Raw genomic sequence first — 16,609 nt, forward strand, 5'->3', positions numbered from 1 at the left:
GTTGAAGTTATTACATTATTCATCACAAAAGTTGTTACTCACCGGACTGATAATGTAACTTATTACATTAAATGGAAAAAGTTATACTATAACAATTCCACATTTTATCATATTAACCAACAAGACATTACATTTACCAGTTTTATTACATTGTAAATCGAAAAGTTATTACATTAACCGTTGTTACAAGACACAGCATACAGAGTTCATGCCTGGGCCTCATGGATATTATTATCCAAAATAATATTGATTAGTTTTAGGAACATAAGTCAATTTAGATTTGTTTATTATTATAATAAAAATATAACATTGAAGTGATATATTCATGTTTAGAATACAATGGATTGAATTTATTGATCAATTGAATACATGAATATATACCTATTGTTGAAACCTTATTCCGCGTGAGATTTAATGACAATAGTATCATGAGTATATGAAAGAAGATTATCCCCCCACACACAGGTTCACTGTGACATCTTCTATGATAACATTTATCCACTCAAATCACAAATGTGTGATATTACATAGACACAGGGGAGACCTGATTCTAGATCAGAGCTGCATATTATGCTCCACAGAGGTTACCATGGTGATCAGACTGGGTCAACTGTTTAAGAATGGGAGATGGATATGACTTTTTCACTAGATGTTTTCTATTGATCCATTATTTAGGGATCTGGAACGGTCCGGGATAGGAGGGAGATGAAATATGTCATGCTTGTGTTTTCTCATTGGCCCTAAATGAACGAAGCTCTTCCCACGCACAGTACCAGTCAAAAGTTTGGACACACCTACCCATTCAAGGTTGTTGTTTTAAACGATTTTCTACATTGTAGAATAATAAAGAATCAAATCAAACTTAATTTGTCACATGCGCCGAAAACAAGTGCAGACCTGGCCATCAAATGCTTACTTACAAGCCCTTAACCAACAGTGCAGTTCAAGAAGATGAACTAAAGTAAACATTAATAAAAAGTAACACAAAAACATAACAGTAACAAGGCTACAGGGGGTACCAGTACCGAGTCAGTGTGGGGGCTATATACAGGGGGTACCGGTACCGAGTCAGTGTGGGGGCTATATACAGGGGGTACCGGTACCGAGTCAGTGTGGAGGTTATATACAGGGGGTACCGGTACCGAGTCAGTGTGGGGGCTATATACAGGGGTGTACCGGTACCGAGTCAGTGTGGAGGTTATATACAGGGGGTACCGGTACCGAGTCAGTGTGGAGGTTATATACAGGGGGTACCGGTACCGAGTCAGTGTGGAGGTTATATACAGGGGGTACCGGTACCGAGTCAGTGTGGAGGTTATATACAGGGGGTACCGGTACCGAGTCAGTGTGGAGGTTATATACAGGGGGCACCGGTACCGAGTCAGTGTGGAGGTTATATACAGGGGGTACCGGTACCGAGTCAGTGTGGAGGTTATATACAGGGGGTACCGGTACCGAGTCAGTGTGGAGGTTATATACAGGGGGTACCGGTACCGAGTCAGTGTGGAGGTTATATACAGGGGGTACCGGTACCGAGTCAGTGTGGAGGTTATATACAGGGGGTACCGGTACCGAGTCAGTGTGGAGGTTATATACAGGGGGTACCGGTACCAAGTCAGTGTGGAGGTTATATACAGGGGGTACCGGTACCGAGTCAGTGTGGAGGTTATATACAGGGGGTACCGGTACCGAGTCAGTGTGGAGGCTATATACAGGGGGTACCGGTACCGAGTCAGTGTGGAGGTTATATACAGGGGGTACCGGTACCGAGTCAATGTGGAGGTTATATACAGGGGGTACCGGTACCGAGTCAGTGTGGAGGTTATATACAGGGGGTACCGGTACCGAGTCAGTGTGGAGGCTATATACAGGGGGTACCGGTACCGAGTCAGTGTGGAGGTTATATACAGGGGGTACCGGTACCGAGTCAATGTGGAGGTTATATACAGGGGGTACCGGTACCGAGTCAGTGTGGGGGCTATATACAGGGGGTACCGGTACCGAGTCAGCGTGCAGGGGTGCAGGTTAGAGGTAATTTGTACATGTAGGTCGGGGTGAAGTGACTATACATAGATAATAAACAGCAAGTAGCAGCAGTGTACAAAACAAATGGAGGGGGGGGGGGGGGGGGGGGGGGGGGGTCAATGTAATAGATGGGTGGCCATTTGATTAATTGTTCAGCAGCCTTACGGCTTGGGGGTAGAAGCTGTTAAGGAGCCTTTTGGTCTTAGACTTGGCGCTCCGGTACTGTTTGCCGTGCGGTAGCAGAGAAAATAGTCTATGACTTGGGTGGCTGGAGTTTGACAATTTTATGGGCTATCCTCTGACACCACCTATTATATAGGTTCTGGATGGCAGGAAGCTTGGCCCCGTTGATGTACTGGGCCGTACGCACTACCCTCTGTAGCGCCTTACGGTCAGAAATGCCGAGCAGTTGCCATACCAGGCGGTGATGCAACAGTTCAGGATGCTCTCGATGGTGCAGCTGTAGAACCTTTTGAGGATCTGAGGACCCATGCCAAATCTTTTCAGTCTCCTGAGGGGGAATAGGATTTGTTGTGCCCTCATCACAACTTGGTGTGTTTGGACCATGATAGAGCTTTGGTGATGTGGACACCAAGGTACTTGAAACTCTTAACCCGCTCCACTACAGCCCCGTTGATGTTAATGGGGGCCTGTTCGGCCCTCCTTTTCCTGTAGTCCATGATCAGCTACTTTGTCTTGCTCACATTGTGGGAGAAGTTGCTGTCCTGGCACCACACTGCCAGTTCTTTGACCTCCTCCCTATAGTTTGTCTCCTTGTTGATCAGGACTACCACTGTTGTGTCGTCAGCAAACTTAATGATGGAGTTGGAGTCATGTTTGGCCGCGCAGTCGTGGAAGAACAGGGAGTACAGGAGGGGACTAAGTACACACCCCTGAGGGCCCCGTGTTGAGGATCAGCGTGGCGGACGTGTTGTTGCCTACCCTTACCACCTGGGGTTAGCACATCAGGAAGTCCAGGATCCAGTTGCAGAGGGAGGCGTTTAGTCCCAGGGTCCTTAGCTTAGTGACAAGCTTCATGGGCACTATGGTGTTGAACTCTGAGCTGTAGTCAATGAACAGCATTCTCACATCGGTGTTCCTTTTGTCCAGGTGGGAAAAGGCAGTGTGGAGTACGATTGAGATTGCATCATCTGTGGATCTGTTGGGACGATATGCGAATTGGAGTGGATCTAGGGTATCCAGGAGGATGCTGTTGATGTGAGCCATGACCAGCCTTTCAAAGCACTTCATGGCTACCGATGTGAGTGCTACGGGGTGGTAATAATTTAGGTAGGTTACCTTTGATTCCTTGGGCACAGGGACTATGGTGGTCTGCTTGAAACATGTAGGTATTACAGACTCAGTCAAGGAGAGGATGAAAATGTCAGTGAAGACACTTGCCAGGTGGTCCACGCATGCTTTGAGTACACGTCCTGGTAATTCATCTCGCCCCGCGGTTTTGTGAATGTTGACCTGTTTAAAGGTCTTGCTCACATCGTCTACCGAGAGCATTTTCACATAGTCATCCACAACAGCTGGTGCTCTCATGTATGCTTCAGTGTTACTTGCCTCGAAGCGAGCATAAAAAGCATTTAGCTCATCTGGTAGGCCCGCATCACTGGGCAGCTCACGTCTGGGTTTCCATTTGTAGTCCGTAAGAGTTTAAGCCCTGCCACATCCGACGAGCATCAGAGCAGGTGTAGTAGGATTCAATCTTAATCCTTTATTGACGCTTTGCTTGTTTGACGGTTCGTCTGAGGGCATCACCGGATTTCTTATAAGCTTCCAGATTAGCGTCCCGCTCCTTGAAAGCTGCAGCTCTAGCCTTTAGCTCAATTCAGATGTTGCCTGTAATCCATGGCTTCTGGTTGGGATATGTACGTACAGTCACTGTGGGAACGACGTCGTCAATGCACTTATTGATGAAGCTGATGGAGGTGGTATACTCCAATGCCATTGGATGAATCCTGGAACATATTCTAGTCTGTGCTAACAAAACAGTCCTGTAGCGTAGCATCCGCTTCACCTGACCACTTCCGTATTGATCTAGTCACTGGTACATCCTGCTTTAGTTTTTGCTTGTAAGCAGGAATCAGGAGGATATAATTATGGTCAGATTTGCCAAATGGAGGGCGGGGGAGAGCTTTGTACGCACCTCTGTGTGTGAAGTAAAGGTGTTCTAGAGTTTTTTTCCCTCTGGTTGCACATGTGACATGCTGGTAAAAGTTTGCCTACATTAAAGTCCCTGGCCACTAGGAGCGTTGTTTCTGGGTGAGCATTTTCTTGTTTGCTTATGGCCTTATAGAGTTGTTTTTTTGCGGTCTTAGTGCCAGCATCGGTCTGTGGTGGTAAATAGATGGCTACGAATAATATAGATGAGAAATCTCTTGGTAGATAGTGTGGTCTACAGCTTATCATAAGGTATTCTACCTCAGGCGAGCAATAACTCTAAACTTCTTTAATATTAGACATCACGCACCAGCTGTTATTGACAAAAAAACACACACCACCACCCCTAGTCTTACCAGACGTAGCTTCTCTGATCTGCCGGTGCATTGAAAATCCCTCCAGCTCTATATTATCTGTGTTGTCGTTCAGCCACGACTCGGTGAAACATAAGATATTACAGTTCTTAATGTCCTGTCGGTAGGATAATCGTAGGACATCAATTTTATTTTCCAACGATTGCATGCCAGCAAATAGAATTGATCGCAGTGGAAGTTTACTCGCTTCCCTACAGATTCTTAAGAGGCACCCCGTTATGCGTCCTCTTTTCCTCCGCCTCTTCTTCACGCAAATGATGGGGAAATGGGCCTGTTCCCGGGAGAGCAGTATATCTTTCTTGTGTGACTTGTTAAAGGAAAAAGCTTCTTCCAGTTCGTGGTGGGTAATCCCAGTTCTGATGTCCAGAAGTTATTTTTTGGTCATAAGAGATGGTAGAAGTAACATTATGTACAAAATAAGTTTAAAAAATAAGTTACAAATGCAAAAAAAAAATAACAAAATAGCATAATTGGTTACGGGCATGTAAAACGTCAGCCATCTTTTTCGGCGGCCATCTTAACAAGAAGACCTCAAAACTATGAAATAACACATATAGAATCATGTAGTAACCAAAAAAAAGTGTTAAACAAATCAAAACATATTTGAGATTCTTCAAAGTAGCCACCCTTTGCCTTGATGAAAGCTTTGCACATTCTTGGCATTCTCTCAACTTGGTTCATGAGGTAGTCACCTGGATGCGTTTGAGCCAATCAGTTGTGTTGTGACAAGGTAGGGGTGGTATTCAAAAGATAGCCCTATTTGGCCTCCCGGGTGGCGCGGTGGTTAAGGGTGCTGTACTGTAGCGCCAGCTGTGCCATCAGAGTCCCTGGGTTCGCGCCCAGGCTCTGTCGTAACCGGCCGCGACCGGGAGGTCCGTGGGGCGACGCACGATTGGCCTAGCGTCGTCCGGGTTAGGGAGGGATTGGTCGGTAGGGATCTCCTTGTCTCATCGCGCACCAGCGATTACTGTGGCGGGCCGGGCGCAGTGCGCGCTAGCCAAGGTTGCCAGGTGCACGGTGTAGCCTCCGACACATTGGTGTAGCCTCCGACACATTGGTGCGGCTGGCTTCCGGGTTGGAGGCGCGCTGTGTTAAGAAGCAGTACGGCTGGTTGGGTTGTGTATCGGAGGAGGCATGACATTCAGCCTTCGTCTCTCCCGAGCCCGTACGGGAGTTGTAGCAATGAGACAAGATAGTAGCTACTACAACAATTGGATACCACGAAAATGGGGAGAAAAATGGGTAAAATTCAAAAAAAAAAAAAAGATAGCCCTATTTGGCAAAATACCAAGTCCATAGGGTGGCAAGAACAGCTCAAATAAGAAAAGTGTATACGGTCTGTTGCAAAAACCATCAAGCACTATGATGAGCGCTCTCATGAGGACCGCCACAGGAAAGGAAGACCCAGATTCACGTCTGCTGCAGAGTAAAAGCTCATTAGAGTTACCAGGCTCAGAAATGACTGCCCAAATAAATGCTTCACATAGTTCAAGTAACAGACACATCTCAACATCAACTGTTTTTGTATTTTTTTATTTAAAACTTTAATTTAACCTTCTCTGTTCAGAGGAGACTGCGTGAAATCAGGCCTTCATGGTCGACATGCTGCAAAGAAACCACTAATAAAGGACACCAATAGGATGAACAGACTTGCTTGGGCCAAGAAACACGAGCAATGGACATTAGACGAGTTGAAATCAATCAGATTTAAGCGCAAGTTTTAGCGAACTCAAAGTTCTTGAAATATTCCATATTGACTGACCATGTCTTAAAGTAATGATGTACTGTTGTTTCTCTTTGCTTATCTGAGCTGTTCTTGCCCTAATATGGACTTGGTCTTTTACCAAATAGGGCTAACTTCTGTATACCACCCCTACCATGTCACAACACAACTGATTGGCTCAAAGGCATTAAGAAGGAAAGAAATACCACAAATGAACTTCTAACAAGGCACACCTGTTAATTGAAATGCATTCCAGGTGACTACCTCATGAAGCTGGTTGAGAGAATGCCAAGAGTGTGCAAAACTGTCATCAAGGCAAAGGGTGGCTACTTTGAAGAATCTTAAATATATTTTGAATTATTTAACATTTTTCTTGGTTACTACATGATTCCATATGTGTTATGTCAATAGTTTTTATGTTTTCACTATTATTCTACAATGTAGAAAATAAAAAAAATTAAGAAAAACCCTGGAATGTGTAGGTGTGTCCAAACTTTTGACTGGTACTGTATGTCTATCTAATGTTTTTCTCCAGTGTGTGTTAGCTGGTGTGTTTTCAGGTTTAATGATTGACTGAAGCTCTTTCCACAATGATTACAGCTGTAAGGCTTCTCTCCGGTGTGTGTTCGCTGGTGTGTATTCAGGTGTACTGATTGACTGAAGCTCTTTCCACAATGGTCACATCTGTAAGGCTTCTCTCCTGTGTGTGTTCGCTGGTGTGTATTCAGGTGTACTGATTGACTGAAGCTCTTGCCACACTGATAACAGCTATAGGGCTTCTCTCCAGTGTGTGTTCGCTGGTGTGTAGTCAGGGTGGAAGCTAGAGCAAAGCTCTTCCCACATAGACAGACATAAGTTTTCTCTCCAGTGTGTGTTTGATGGTGTCTAATCAGGGAGGAAACTACAGCAAAGCTCTTCCCACACTGATCACAGCTATAAGGCTTCTCTCCACTGTGTGTTAGCTGGTGTCTATTCAGGGTGGAAGCTACAGCAAAGCTCTTCCCACACTGATCACAGCGATAAGGCTTCTCACCTGTGTGTGTTCGCTGGTGTATAGTTAGTTTTTCTGATAGAGCAAAGCTCTTTCCACACTGATAACAGCTATAAGGCTTCTCTCCAGTGTGTGTTCGATGGTGTCTAATCAGGGAGGAAACTACAGCAAAGCTCTTCCCACACTGATCACAGCTATAAGGCTTCTCTCCTGTGTGTGTTCGCTGGTGTATAGTTAGTTTTTCTGATACAGCAAAGCTCTTTCCACACTGATAACAGCTATAAGGCTTCTCTCCAGTGTGTGTTCGATGGTGTCTAATCAGGGAGGAAACTACAGCAAAGCTTTTCCCACACTGTTCACAGCTATAAGGCTTCTCTCCAGTGTGTGTAACCTGGTGTCTACTCAGGGTGGAAGCTACAGCAAAGCTCTTTCCACACTGATCACAGATAAAAGGCTTCACTCCAGTTTGTGTTCGCTGGTGTGTAGTCAGGTTGCTTGACTGATTGAAGCTCTTTCCACCATCAAGGCACGGGTAAGGCCTCTCCCCTGCATGAATTTGCAGATGAGATTGGAAGGCGTTAGAAGCAGTGAAACTCTTCCCGCACTGAGAGCAGCAGTACGGTTTCTCCCGGGTGTGAATCCACTGGTGAATAATGAAATCACTCCTGCTAGTAAAACTCTTCCCACAGTCAGAGCAGCAGTGTTGAGGTTTCTTCCCTATACATCTCTGCTGGTGTTTCTTGGGGTGTTCTGGTCTATAGAGACACTTCTCTGTCTCGTCAGCAACACAATGTTGTTGAGGCTCCGCAGATGACAAGCCCCTCCAACTGAGAGAATGGTTAGTGCTGTCCCCTGTGAAACAAAGACATTGAATAACTATGTTTTGGAAATATAGGTCCATAAAAAAATACTATATTTACAATTTTAAAAATGTGTTTGTTATATAGCAGACTCTCTTCTCCAGCGCAACTTACAGGAGCAATTAGGGTTAAGTACCTTGCTCAAGGGCACAGAAAGATTTTTCACCTTGTCGGCTCAGAGATTTGAACCAGCAACCTTTATTAGTGGCCCAACGCTCTTAACCACTAACCTACTTGCTGCCCTTATCAATATACACTCATTGGCCAGTTTATTAGGTACAACCCCCTCCATTCATGAAACTGGATCGACAATTTACTGGCCACTGAGTGTTTACTGTTTATCAATGAATTAACAAAAGTTGCAGAATCAGATTTGTAGTCTCATCCACACACCACATTGTTCTTACTTGATGAAATCAAATCTTCATCTCCCTCCTCGTGTCCTTCTCTCACAGTTCCTGGTGTTTTCCTGCAGTCGACCAGCAACACAGACACCCTCTTCAGATCCAGCAGTAAGGCGCTACCAGGAGAATTGTGACCAGGGGACTCCGGCAGGTTGGAGGGGGATGGACTAGGTCTGTCCTGGTGACCACAGGAAGCATTGTACATAGAATATCATTAAACCAAACATTTGATTACTTTAGTCTAAATCTCTGATTGATTGGTGCATACTTGTAATATCGCATTTCTCCTGAAGTGTGTCACTGATCACTACTTTCCACAACATTTTCAATCACTTTGCCAAATATTTCCGATGGAAATGGTTTTTATATATATTTTTTTTTACAAATGTCAAAACTGATAACACTTGGAATGCCCCGTCTTATGTTCAGAATGTTTGATTGAGCATTCATTGGAGTTGAACATCTTTCACCAGAGTTAATCATAGTTAAATTCTGGGTTAGGTGTCACATAATTAGTCAACTGCTCGCTTAAGTTCTGGGTTCATAAGTGGAGAGATTAAGAGATGGTTGAACAAGGAGAAGAACCGGAATGAGAAGCTCCACCCCCTCTTTCAAGATACGGGCTGAATGTCCCCTCCCCTTCCAACATGTGACAGATGGTAACACCTGCAAAATCATGATTGGTTCAAATAACCAGTGACACAAAACCTAAACACCAGAACTATTGCTGCTCGTTATCCCACTTTTGGAGCATGTTGAGAAAAATGTCAGTCTCATAGTTTCAGAATTCTTATACAGTACATATGTAACAGTATAACTTTAGACCATCCCCTCGACCACACCCGGGCGCGAACCAGGGACCCTCTGCACACATCAACAACTGACACCCACGAAGCATCGTTACCCCTCTGCAAGGGGAACCACTACTTCAAGGTCTCAGAGCAAGTGACGTCACCGATTGAAACGCTATTTAGCGCGCATCACCGCTAACTAAGCTAGCCGTTTCACATCCGTTACACATACATAGAAGAAACCATCAGTTATGGGGGTATTGTGGCATGTAGTAGAAACCTACAGTAAAAAGGTATGGGTGTAGCCTGGTGCAATTTCTGCTCCATGTAACATTGCTCAAGATCCACTTTTCTATGTGACTTGTTACTGTAACAGCATCCTCATCTAAAAATCAACAACATTCAGATAATGAGTGGAATAAACTGTAATTTAACACCCAAGTATTTCAGCAGTACATTGTACACTACACCATTATTTCAAATTTCATTTTTATATATACTGTTTGTAAACTTGACACTTTATAATTTTGGTTTTGTAGATCAGTTTTTAGCAGTTTGATTAAATTATAGTAAAATGTATTAACAAATGACAGGAAATATTTTCAAAAGTAATCAATTGAAAATGGCCTAAGTGTTTTGAAACATATTTTTGTGCTTCGAGTTGTGAAAATGTACCATTGGATTGGGCTAGTCATGGGCTAGTCATGGGCTAGTCATGGGCTAGTCATGGGCTAGTCATGGGCTAGTCATGGGCTAGTGGGAGTGAAGGAAAGTGAACAAGTGCACAGTTAGGGAGGAAGGAAAGATAACTAGGGATTCCTTAACATATTATGTAGGCAGAGGCGGCGCTAGCGTGAGGGCCATGGGTGCAACTGTTCCTGCAGATCAATAAAATACAAAGAAAAATGATGTGAACATCCCTTTATTTAACACTATAAGCATTATTTAACACTATAAGCATTATTTAACACTATAAGCATTATTTAACACTAAGCATTATTTAACACTAAGCATTATTTAACACTATAAGCATTATTTAACACTATAAGCATTATTTAACACTATAAGCATTATTTAACACTATAAGCATTATTTAACACTATAAGCATTATTTAACACTATAAGCATTATTTAACACTATAAGCATTATTTAACACTATAAGCATTATTTAACACTATAAGCATTATTTAACACTATAAGCAAATTTATATGATTTAATTAAATCCTGGAATTGGTCTAGGGGGTTGTTGCTTATTTTATAAAGCAATGTACCCTACTGTCAGTATACCTCCTTGAGGGGTCCCCTGGGACTGGTAGCTACGCTGCTGGTGGGGGAAGGAACAGGGTATTTATTTAGTAAGTAATTTATTAAGTGTTAATAGTTTAAATTAAGTTAACACACTGCCAGGACTTGAGGTAGGCCTACTTTAGAAGAATCCAACAACTGATGCATTTTGTAGTTTTAGTAATTTTACATGGTCTAACATATCTGTATATCTGTATATCTGTAAACAAAACATTCCAAAGAACAGAATAGCATATTCTGAGTTTAAAGGTAGTTTCAGAGATATGATGTAGGCTATATGCACAAAGTAAACAGCATAGTGAGTCAATAACATGGACTTAATAAAGGCAGAAGTAGTCACTTTAAATAACGCCGTTTTAATAATGTTTACATATCTTTCATTACTCATCTCATATGTAATATAGTGTATTCTATACCATCTACTGCATCTGGCCTATGCCGCACGGCCATCGCTCATCCATATATTTATATGTACATATTCTTATCCATCCCTTTACATTTGTGTATAAGGTAGTTGTTGTGAATGTGTTAGATATTACTGCATTGTCGAAATTTGAAGCACAAGCACTTCGCTACACTCTTAGTAACATCTGCTAACCATGTGTATGGGACCAATAAAATGTCCTTTTATTTTATTTCCGCAATAACCAAGAACGTTGAACCGCGAGGCTAAACTTCTCCAATGTTTTGGTCCCATGGCTACCATGCTGGAAGAGCATGAAGCATACCCTTTGCACAGATACTGTGAGTGACTGTGTGAGAGCGAAGTCTTGCATCTCGCTCATTGCAATATCTGCGGTGCTGCTTGTGGCATCGTTTTGATGAGTCTATCTTTAATGTGGCTTATTTTACAGTCACTATGCAATTTAGTATTCATTCTTATAGTAAGAATGAAAAACAAAAAACAACATTTTAAGTGAAAAGTAGGCATTGGTTAATAAGTTAATAACACATTTGTATTTACAATGATAGCCCACCGTGGAACGGTGGGTTAACTGCCTTGATCAGGGGCAGAACAACAGATTTTTACCATGTCATCTAGGGGATTCGATCCAGCAACCTTTCGGTTACCGGCCCAACGCTCTAACCACTAGGCTACGTGCCTCCCTAATACATGTCATTTAAATAAAAAAAAACATACATACATACATATATATATACATATACATATACATATACATATATATATATATATATACATACATACATACATACATACATACATACATACATACATACATACATACATACATACATACATACATACATATACATACATATATATACATATATATATATATATATATATATATATATATATATATAATTCATAACAGATTTTCTAGGCTAGGAGAGAGCATCTTAGCCAGGTAGTCTAGGACAATAAAACAACTAAAAGCTTGTACTGTATGAGACCGTTCAGGGAACATGAAAGAGGAGGATGGCAATTGGCATTTCTCTACAAGTTGGGTGAGATGGGTTTTTTCCTACCTGTACGTACACACAAAATTAGTACTATGGATAGACGCATCATATTTAGGTTGATCGGACTAAATCATTTTCGGCAGGGTTTGGTTTACAAGTGGGGGGGGCGTTATTATTATTGATTTTTTTATCCAGTCCTATAAATACTCCAAACAGCCTACTCGACCTCTCAGAGGTGTACGCATGGTCCTAAAGCACACCCTTAACACATTTAGTATTACATTCCAATGATAAAACTAGGGGGTACAAAGATGCAATTTCAGAATGTGGTGGGGACATGTTCACTCCATCCCCAGTGAAAGTTGCGCCCCTGGTTTTTGGTATATTTTAGTTGTCACTGTAGTAGACTAAGCATAGGTGATTAGAGGATGTTGAAATGAAGCTTGAATAGTGGAGGCAGCGCCTGTTTCCTTTTCGACTTGCGGTAACTCTAAATCAATAGTTGTTTAGTATTAAGAAAACATTCACTTGCTCGACCATTCTGAAGGTCATGCAACTGTTACATGCAACATTTCTTGTGAACTTAACAGGACAGATGTTGCTCTCTAGTTTTATGATGTAACAAAGGTCTGGTTGAATGTATTCTGCCACTGTCTTCTTGTCTCAGCTGAGTCCAGGCATATGAACTAACAGGTTATAACAACACAATTATCACAACATGTAATATGGCTATTTTTCTGGCTTTCTTCCCTGGTCATTTTACCCACACACCGCTACTGCAAGGTGTAGGCTTGGTCTCATTATTTCACCAAGGTAAAGTTGGTTTGTAAAAAGCCATTTAAAGTGGTATAAATCAATAACGAATTAACTGTTTGTCACAGAAACATAAAACTAGATATTATTTATTCTATAAATGTCTAGCACACTTTTACAACCTTTGTTGAGGAAAAATTGCAGTTTTGATTTGATAGAGGGCATGTAGTCTATCGTATCAAAACTGGAATTTATACTCAAAGCAAAGGTTGTAAAATTATGCTAGACATTTAATTAATAAATCATACCTAGTTTATGTGACAAACGGTGAAATAATGATTGATTTTTACCATTTTAAATGGCTTTTGGCGAATGTCTGTTGAATGTCCGAATGTGTGAATATAAAACCAACTTTACCATGGCCTCATTATTTCTCCATGGTTTCTGACTTTAGCTTCTCGTTGGCTTGTATTAAACTGTGTGCGATAGGCTAGTAGGCTACTTTTCTGAAGGACAAAATATGACGTGTTTTTATTACCACCATTGTTTATTTTGTCCAGTTGTTCAAATGGAACGAATGAATATGGAAGATCAAAGATGATGACTAGACCTAGACATGTTATACACCACAGTAGGAATATTGTTAATAAAAGTAAACCGAACTTACCCGATCCATCGTTGAAGCCGTTCTTTCTTCAGCGTTTCTTCAAATAAAAAACGTGACAGTTAATCTGTAGCTAGCCTACACTAGTTACCTTGTTTGTCACAGCATTCAGATAAACAGCTAGACCAGAGCAATCAGGCGTCCTTTAAAATATCACAATTCGACTTAAACTGTGACAAATAAATGTCTGATGTAGGCTAACCTTACTTCAGAAAGATCCTGGATAAGATTTAAATCTATTAAAGTCAATAAAACGTTCAACACCCTATTCACCAAGAATCCTGTTGTCTGTTATCGTCTAGCTCTACCCGAGATCCACTTGAAACAACGTCCTCTGAGAGTCCAGACAGTTTAATTGTCTGAGGCCCAGTAATGGACGCCTATAAAATACCAGACTGATTACAGCAGCGCTATCCGTGCAGCGAACCAGTAACACCTGATGTATGTTAAATCCGATGTCTGCAGTGTCCATGCAGCTTTTACAACAATGCAACCTCCGCAGTAGTCAGTGCATTACAAGCATTTCGCTACAGTAGCAATAAAATATGTATGTGACCAATAACATTTGATTTGATTCATAATTCTTCCGCTTCACGGAGCAGACCAGCGCCGTTGAGAAGGAAGTGGTCTTCTTCTTTAGTGTTAGGGCGGTCCGCAAACAATGACTATAGGTGCACGCCCCCACCTAGTGTATTGGCTGTGTATCAGCCTACTATTCTGTATTATTAATTCATAACACTGTGAAAAACCAACTAACCCTGCACCCATTAAAACCTCATAATTATTCCACAACTTTGGCCCTCTGATTCAACACCAGGCTACCAGCCTGGGAGGATGGGATATTATCCTTCAAAACACCTTGTAACTCTTCTGAAGTAAAATATTGTACACCCAAGTACTTCTCAACAGCTGCCTCTGCAACATCTATCCACTGTGATTTACATTCTATTCCTGCGGTACGGTTGACAACCATGGCCATGAACACCCAAAAAATAAAAAAATACTGAAGCATGTTATTCTTATCACTCTCTATTGACCTCCGCCTAATCACAGGGACCCTCTCAGGATCCTTCACCCTGGACCCATCTTCCTCTACTACTACTACTTACTTCACTGCCTCATCATACAACACCTTCTGCACTACTGTGATCCTGGTAACCTCAACCTGTCTTTCTCTCACCGGACACATCTGATCTCCAGCACCATGTGTACCCCTACAGTTTATACACACAACTTTTTACATCAATACTACACATTCCTTTCTTTCAGGTCCTCCTGCACATTTCTCACATCATGGATGCTGGAAGGAAGTAATCAAGGAAGGGAATTCGTGTTTATACAGGAAGTACCCCTCCTACACTTACCAATCATGTCAATGTCAAGCTATAAAGAGCTTTAAAGCTCGCCAGTTTGTAGTTTTAAAACTCGGAAATTAGTTTCCTTTGGCTCGTTCAGCCATCCCAATAGGAAACATTTATGGGGGAAAATTGGCGTTTTGGAATAAACACAGAAAATAGTTAGCACAGCCTAAGGAGACCTCATACGTTTTGTTCTATGAGATAATAGCAGTCAGTTAATATGACCTTTATGAATTATGAAGCCTTTGTGATGTGCTTTTTTAAATGACTTAAATACGTCAAAATTCACAAGAAGTGACGTTCGCCGATAGATTGTATAACAAAACATATAACATCTAAACCTGTGTTTACAACAGACCTTATTTTCGGCATTCATCCAAAAACACCATTAATTTCCCCATAGGCTTTGTCCAGCGAACCATGGCAAAATTAGTGCCTATAAAAATATGGCATTACTCTTTCTCTCTATAGAGCCCCACCGTGGACGAGACATAATACCCACAAAACCTAGTGGCCAAACAGGGAAATGGTTCAATTGTTTTCCAACATTCATTTTTCCCCCATAGGTGATTTCCAATAAGCTTACCCTGACGAGACATTTCACACCTCTTTCTGCAGCAACCAGTGATCCGGGTCAACAGTATAAACATTACGTCCGTCCCCTCGCCCCGACCTGGGCGCGAACCAGGTCGGTCTGCACACGTCAACAGTCACCCTCGAAGCATCGTTACCCAACGCTCCACAAAAGCCACTATTTCAAGTGATGTCACAGATTGAAACGCCACTAGCGCGCACCACCGCTAATGCACATCTCTTGCTGACACCTATTGTGTAATTTTAAAACTTGCCCATGACAGGTCACAGAATTGTCAATTTAAAGAAATTCAGACAATTTATTCAATACTACATTTAGCTAACATTAGATAGTTAACCCAGAGATGCTTATGTTTAATACTAGATCATTGATTGCAGGATATTAGCTTGTCACTTAGCCTTTTAATAAATTGATAACAGTAAACCTAGATAGTTGTATCTCACAGTACTCCGAGTGGTGACTCAAGACTCGCGTGAAAATAAAAGAGAGCCGCACACTCTAGGAACTCAGATGCAAAAATGTAATTACCGGTGTCTGTAATCATGGCCAAGAGTGGCCTAATATCATTGGTTAATTCTCAAATATTAAAATGGCATACAAAGAACAACATACAAACAACAAATGGATAGCATACGATCATAGATTCATTTTAGACTACACAAGCTTACAAACAATTACAATGGCAAAGTCACAATAATCACAAGAATGGCTTCAGATCAAAGTCTACGTTGAGACCGAAGGGAACAAGGGTCTTTAAGTTAAAGATCCAGGCAGCCTCTCGTTTTAACAAAAAATTATTAAGGTCACCCCCTCTCCTAGGGAGGGTGACATGTTCGATGCCAATATAACGCAGAGACGAAATCGAGTGGCCTGCCTCCAAGAAGTGGGCCGCAACTGGGTAAGTCAAGTTTTTGCACCTAATGGTGCTACGATGCTCTGAGATACTTACTTACTTTTATTTCGCACTTTGTTTTACCCACATAATTTTTACCACAAGGACAAGTTATAAGACAAATAACTGCCTTAGTGGAGCATGTGATAACACCGTTGATTGGGATCTGTTTCCCTGTTTGTGGGTAGCCAGATAACAGATGGCTAATTACATTGATATGCTTTGGAATGTCTAGCCAGCGTATCAGGAAAGCAAGCAAGACTTTAGTTTAGATAAAC

At 41.8% G+C, this 16,609-nt stretch overlaps 1 protein-coding gene across 2 annotated transcripts; it reads right to left on the reverse strand.

Moving 5' to 3' along the window:
• Window positions 1–5,265: 5,265 nt before the first annotated feature.
• On the reverse strand, window positions 5,266–14,130 carry LOC139400853 (zinc finger protein ZFP2-like). 2 transcript variants are annotated; one of them, XM_071145445.1, is made up of 3 exons: window positions 13,490–14,130; window positions 8,550–8,724; window positions 5,266–8,134 (listed from the first exon to the last, which is right to left on the reverse strand). In XM_071145445.1, the coding sequence occupies exons 1-3, from the start codon at window positions 13,496–13,498 to the stop codon at window positions 6,810–6,812; spliced, it is 1,509 nt and encodes a 502-aa protein (XP_071001546.1). In that variant the 5' UTR covers window positions 13,499–14,130; the 3' UTR covers window positions 5,266–6,809. The 2 variants fall into 2 exon arrangements, with proteins under 2 accessions (XP_071001546.1, XP_071001545.1); XM_071145444.1 differs by lacking the exon at window positions 13,490–14,130 and having other exon boundaries at window positions 8,550–8,751.
• Between the last annotated feature and the right edge of the window lie 2,479 nt (window positions 14,131–16,609).

Source organism: Oncorhynchus clarkii, unplaced genomic scaffold (genome assembly GCF_045791955.1).
Source record: "Oncorhynchus clarkii lewisi isolate Uvic-CL-2024 unplaced genomic scaffold, UVic_Ocla_1.0 unplaced_contig_1458_pilon_pilon, whole genome shotgun sequence".
Taxonomy (NCBI): Eukaryota; Metazoa; Chordata; class Actinopteri; order Salmoniformes; family Salmonidae; genus Oncorhynchus; species Oncorhynchus clarkii.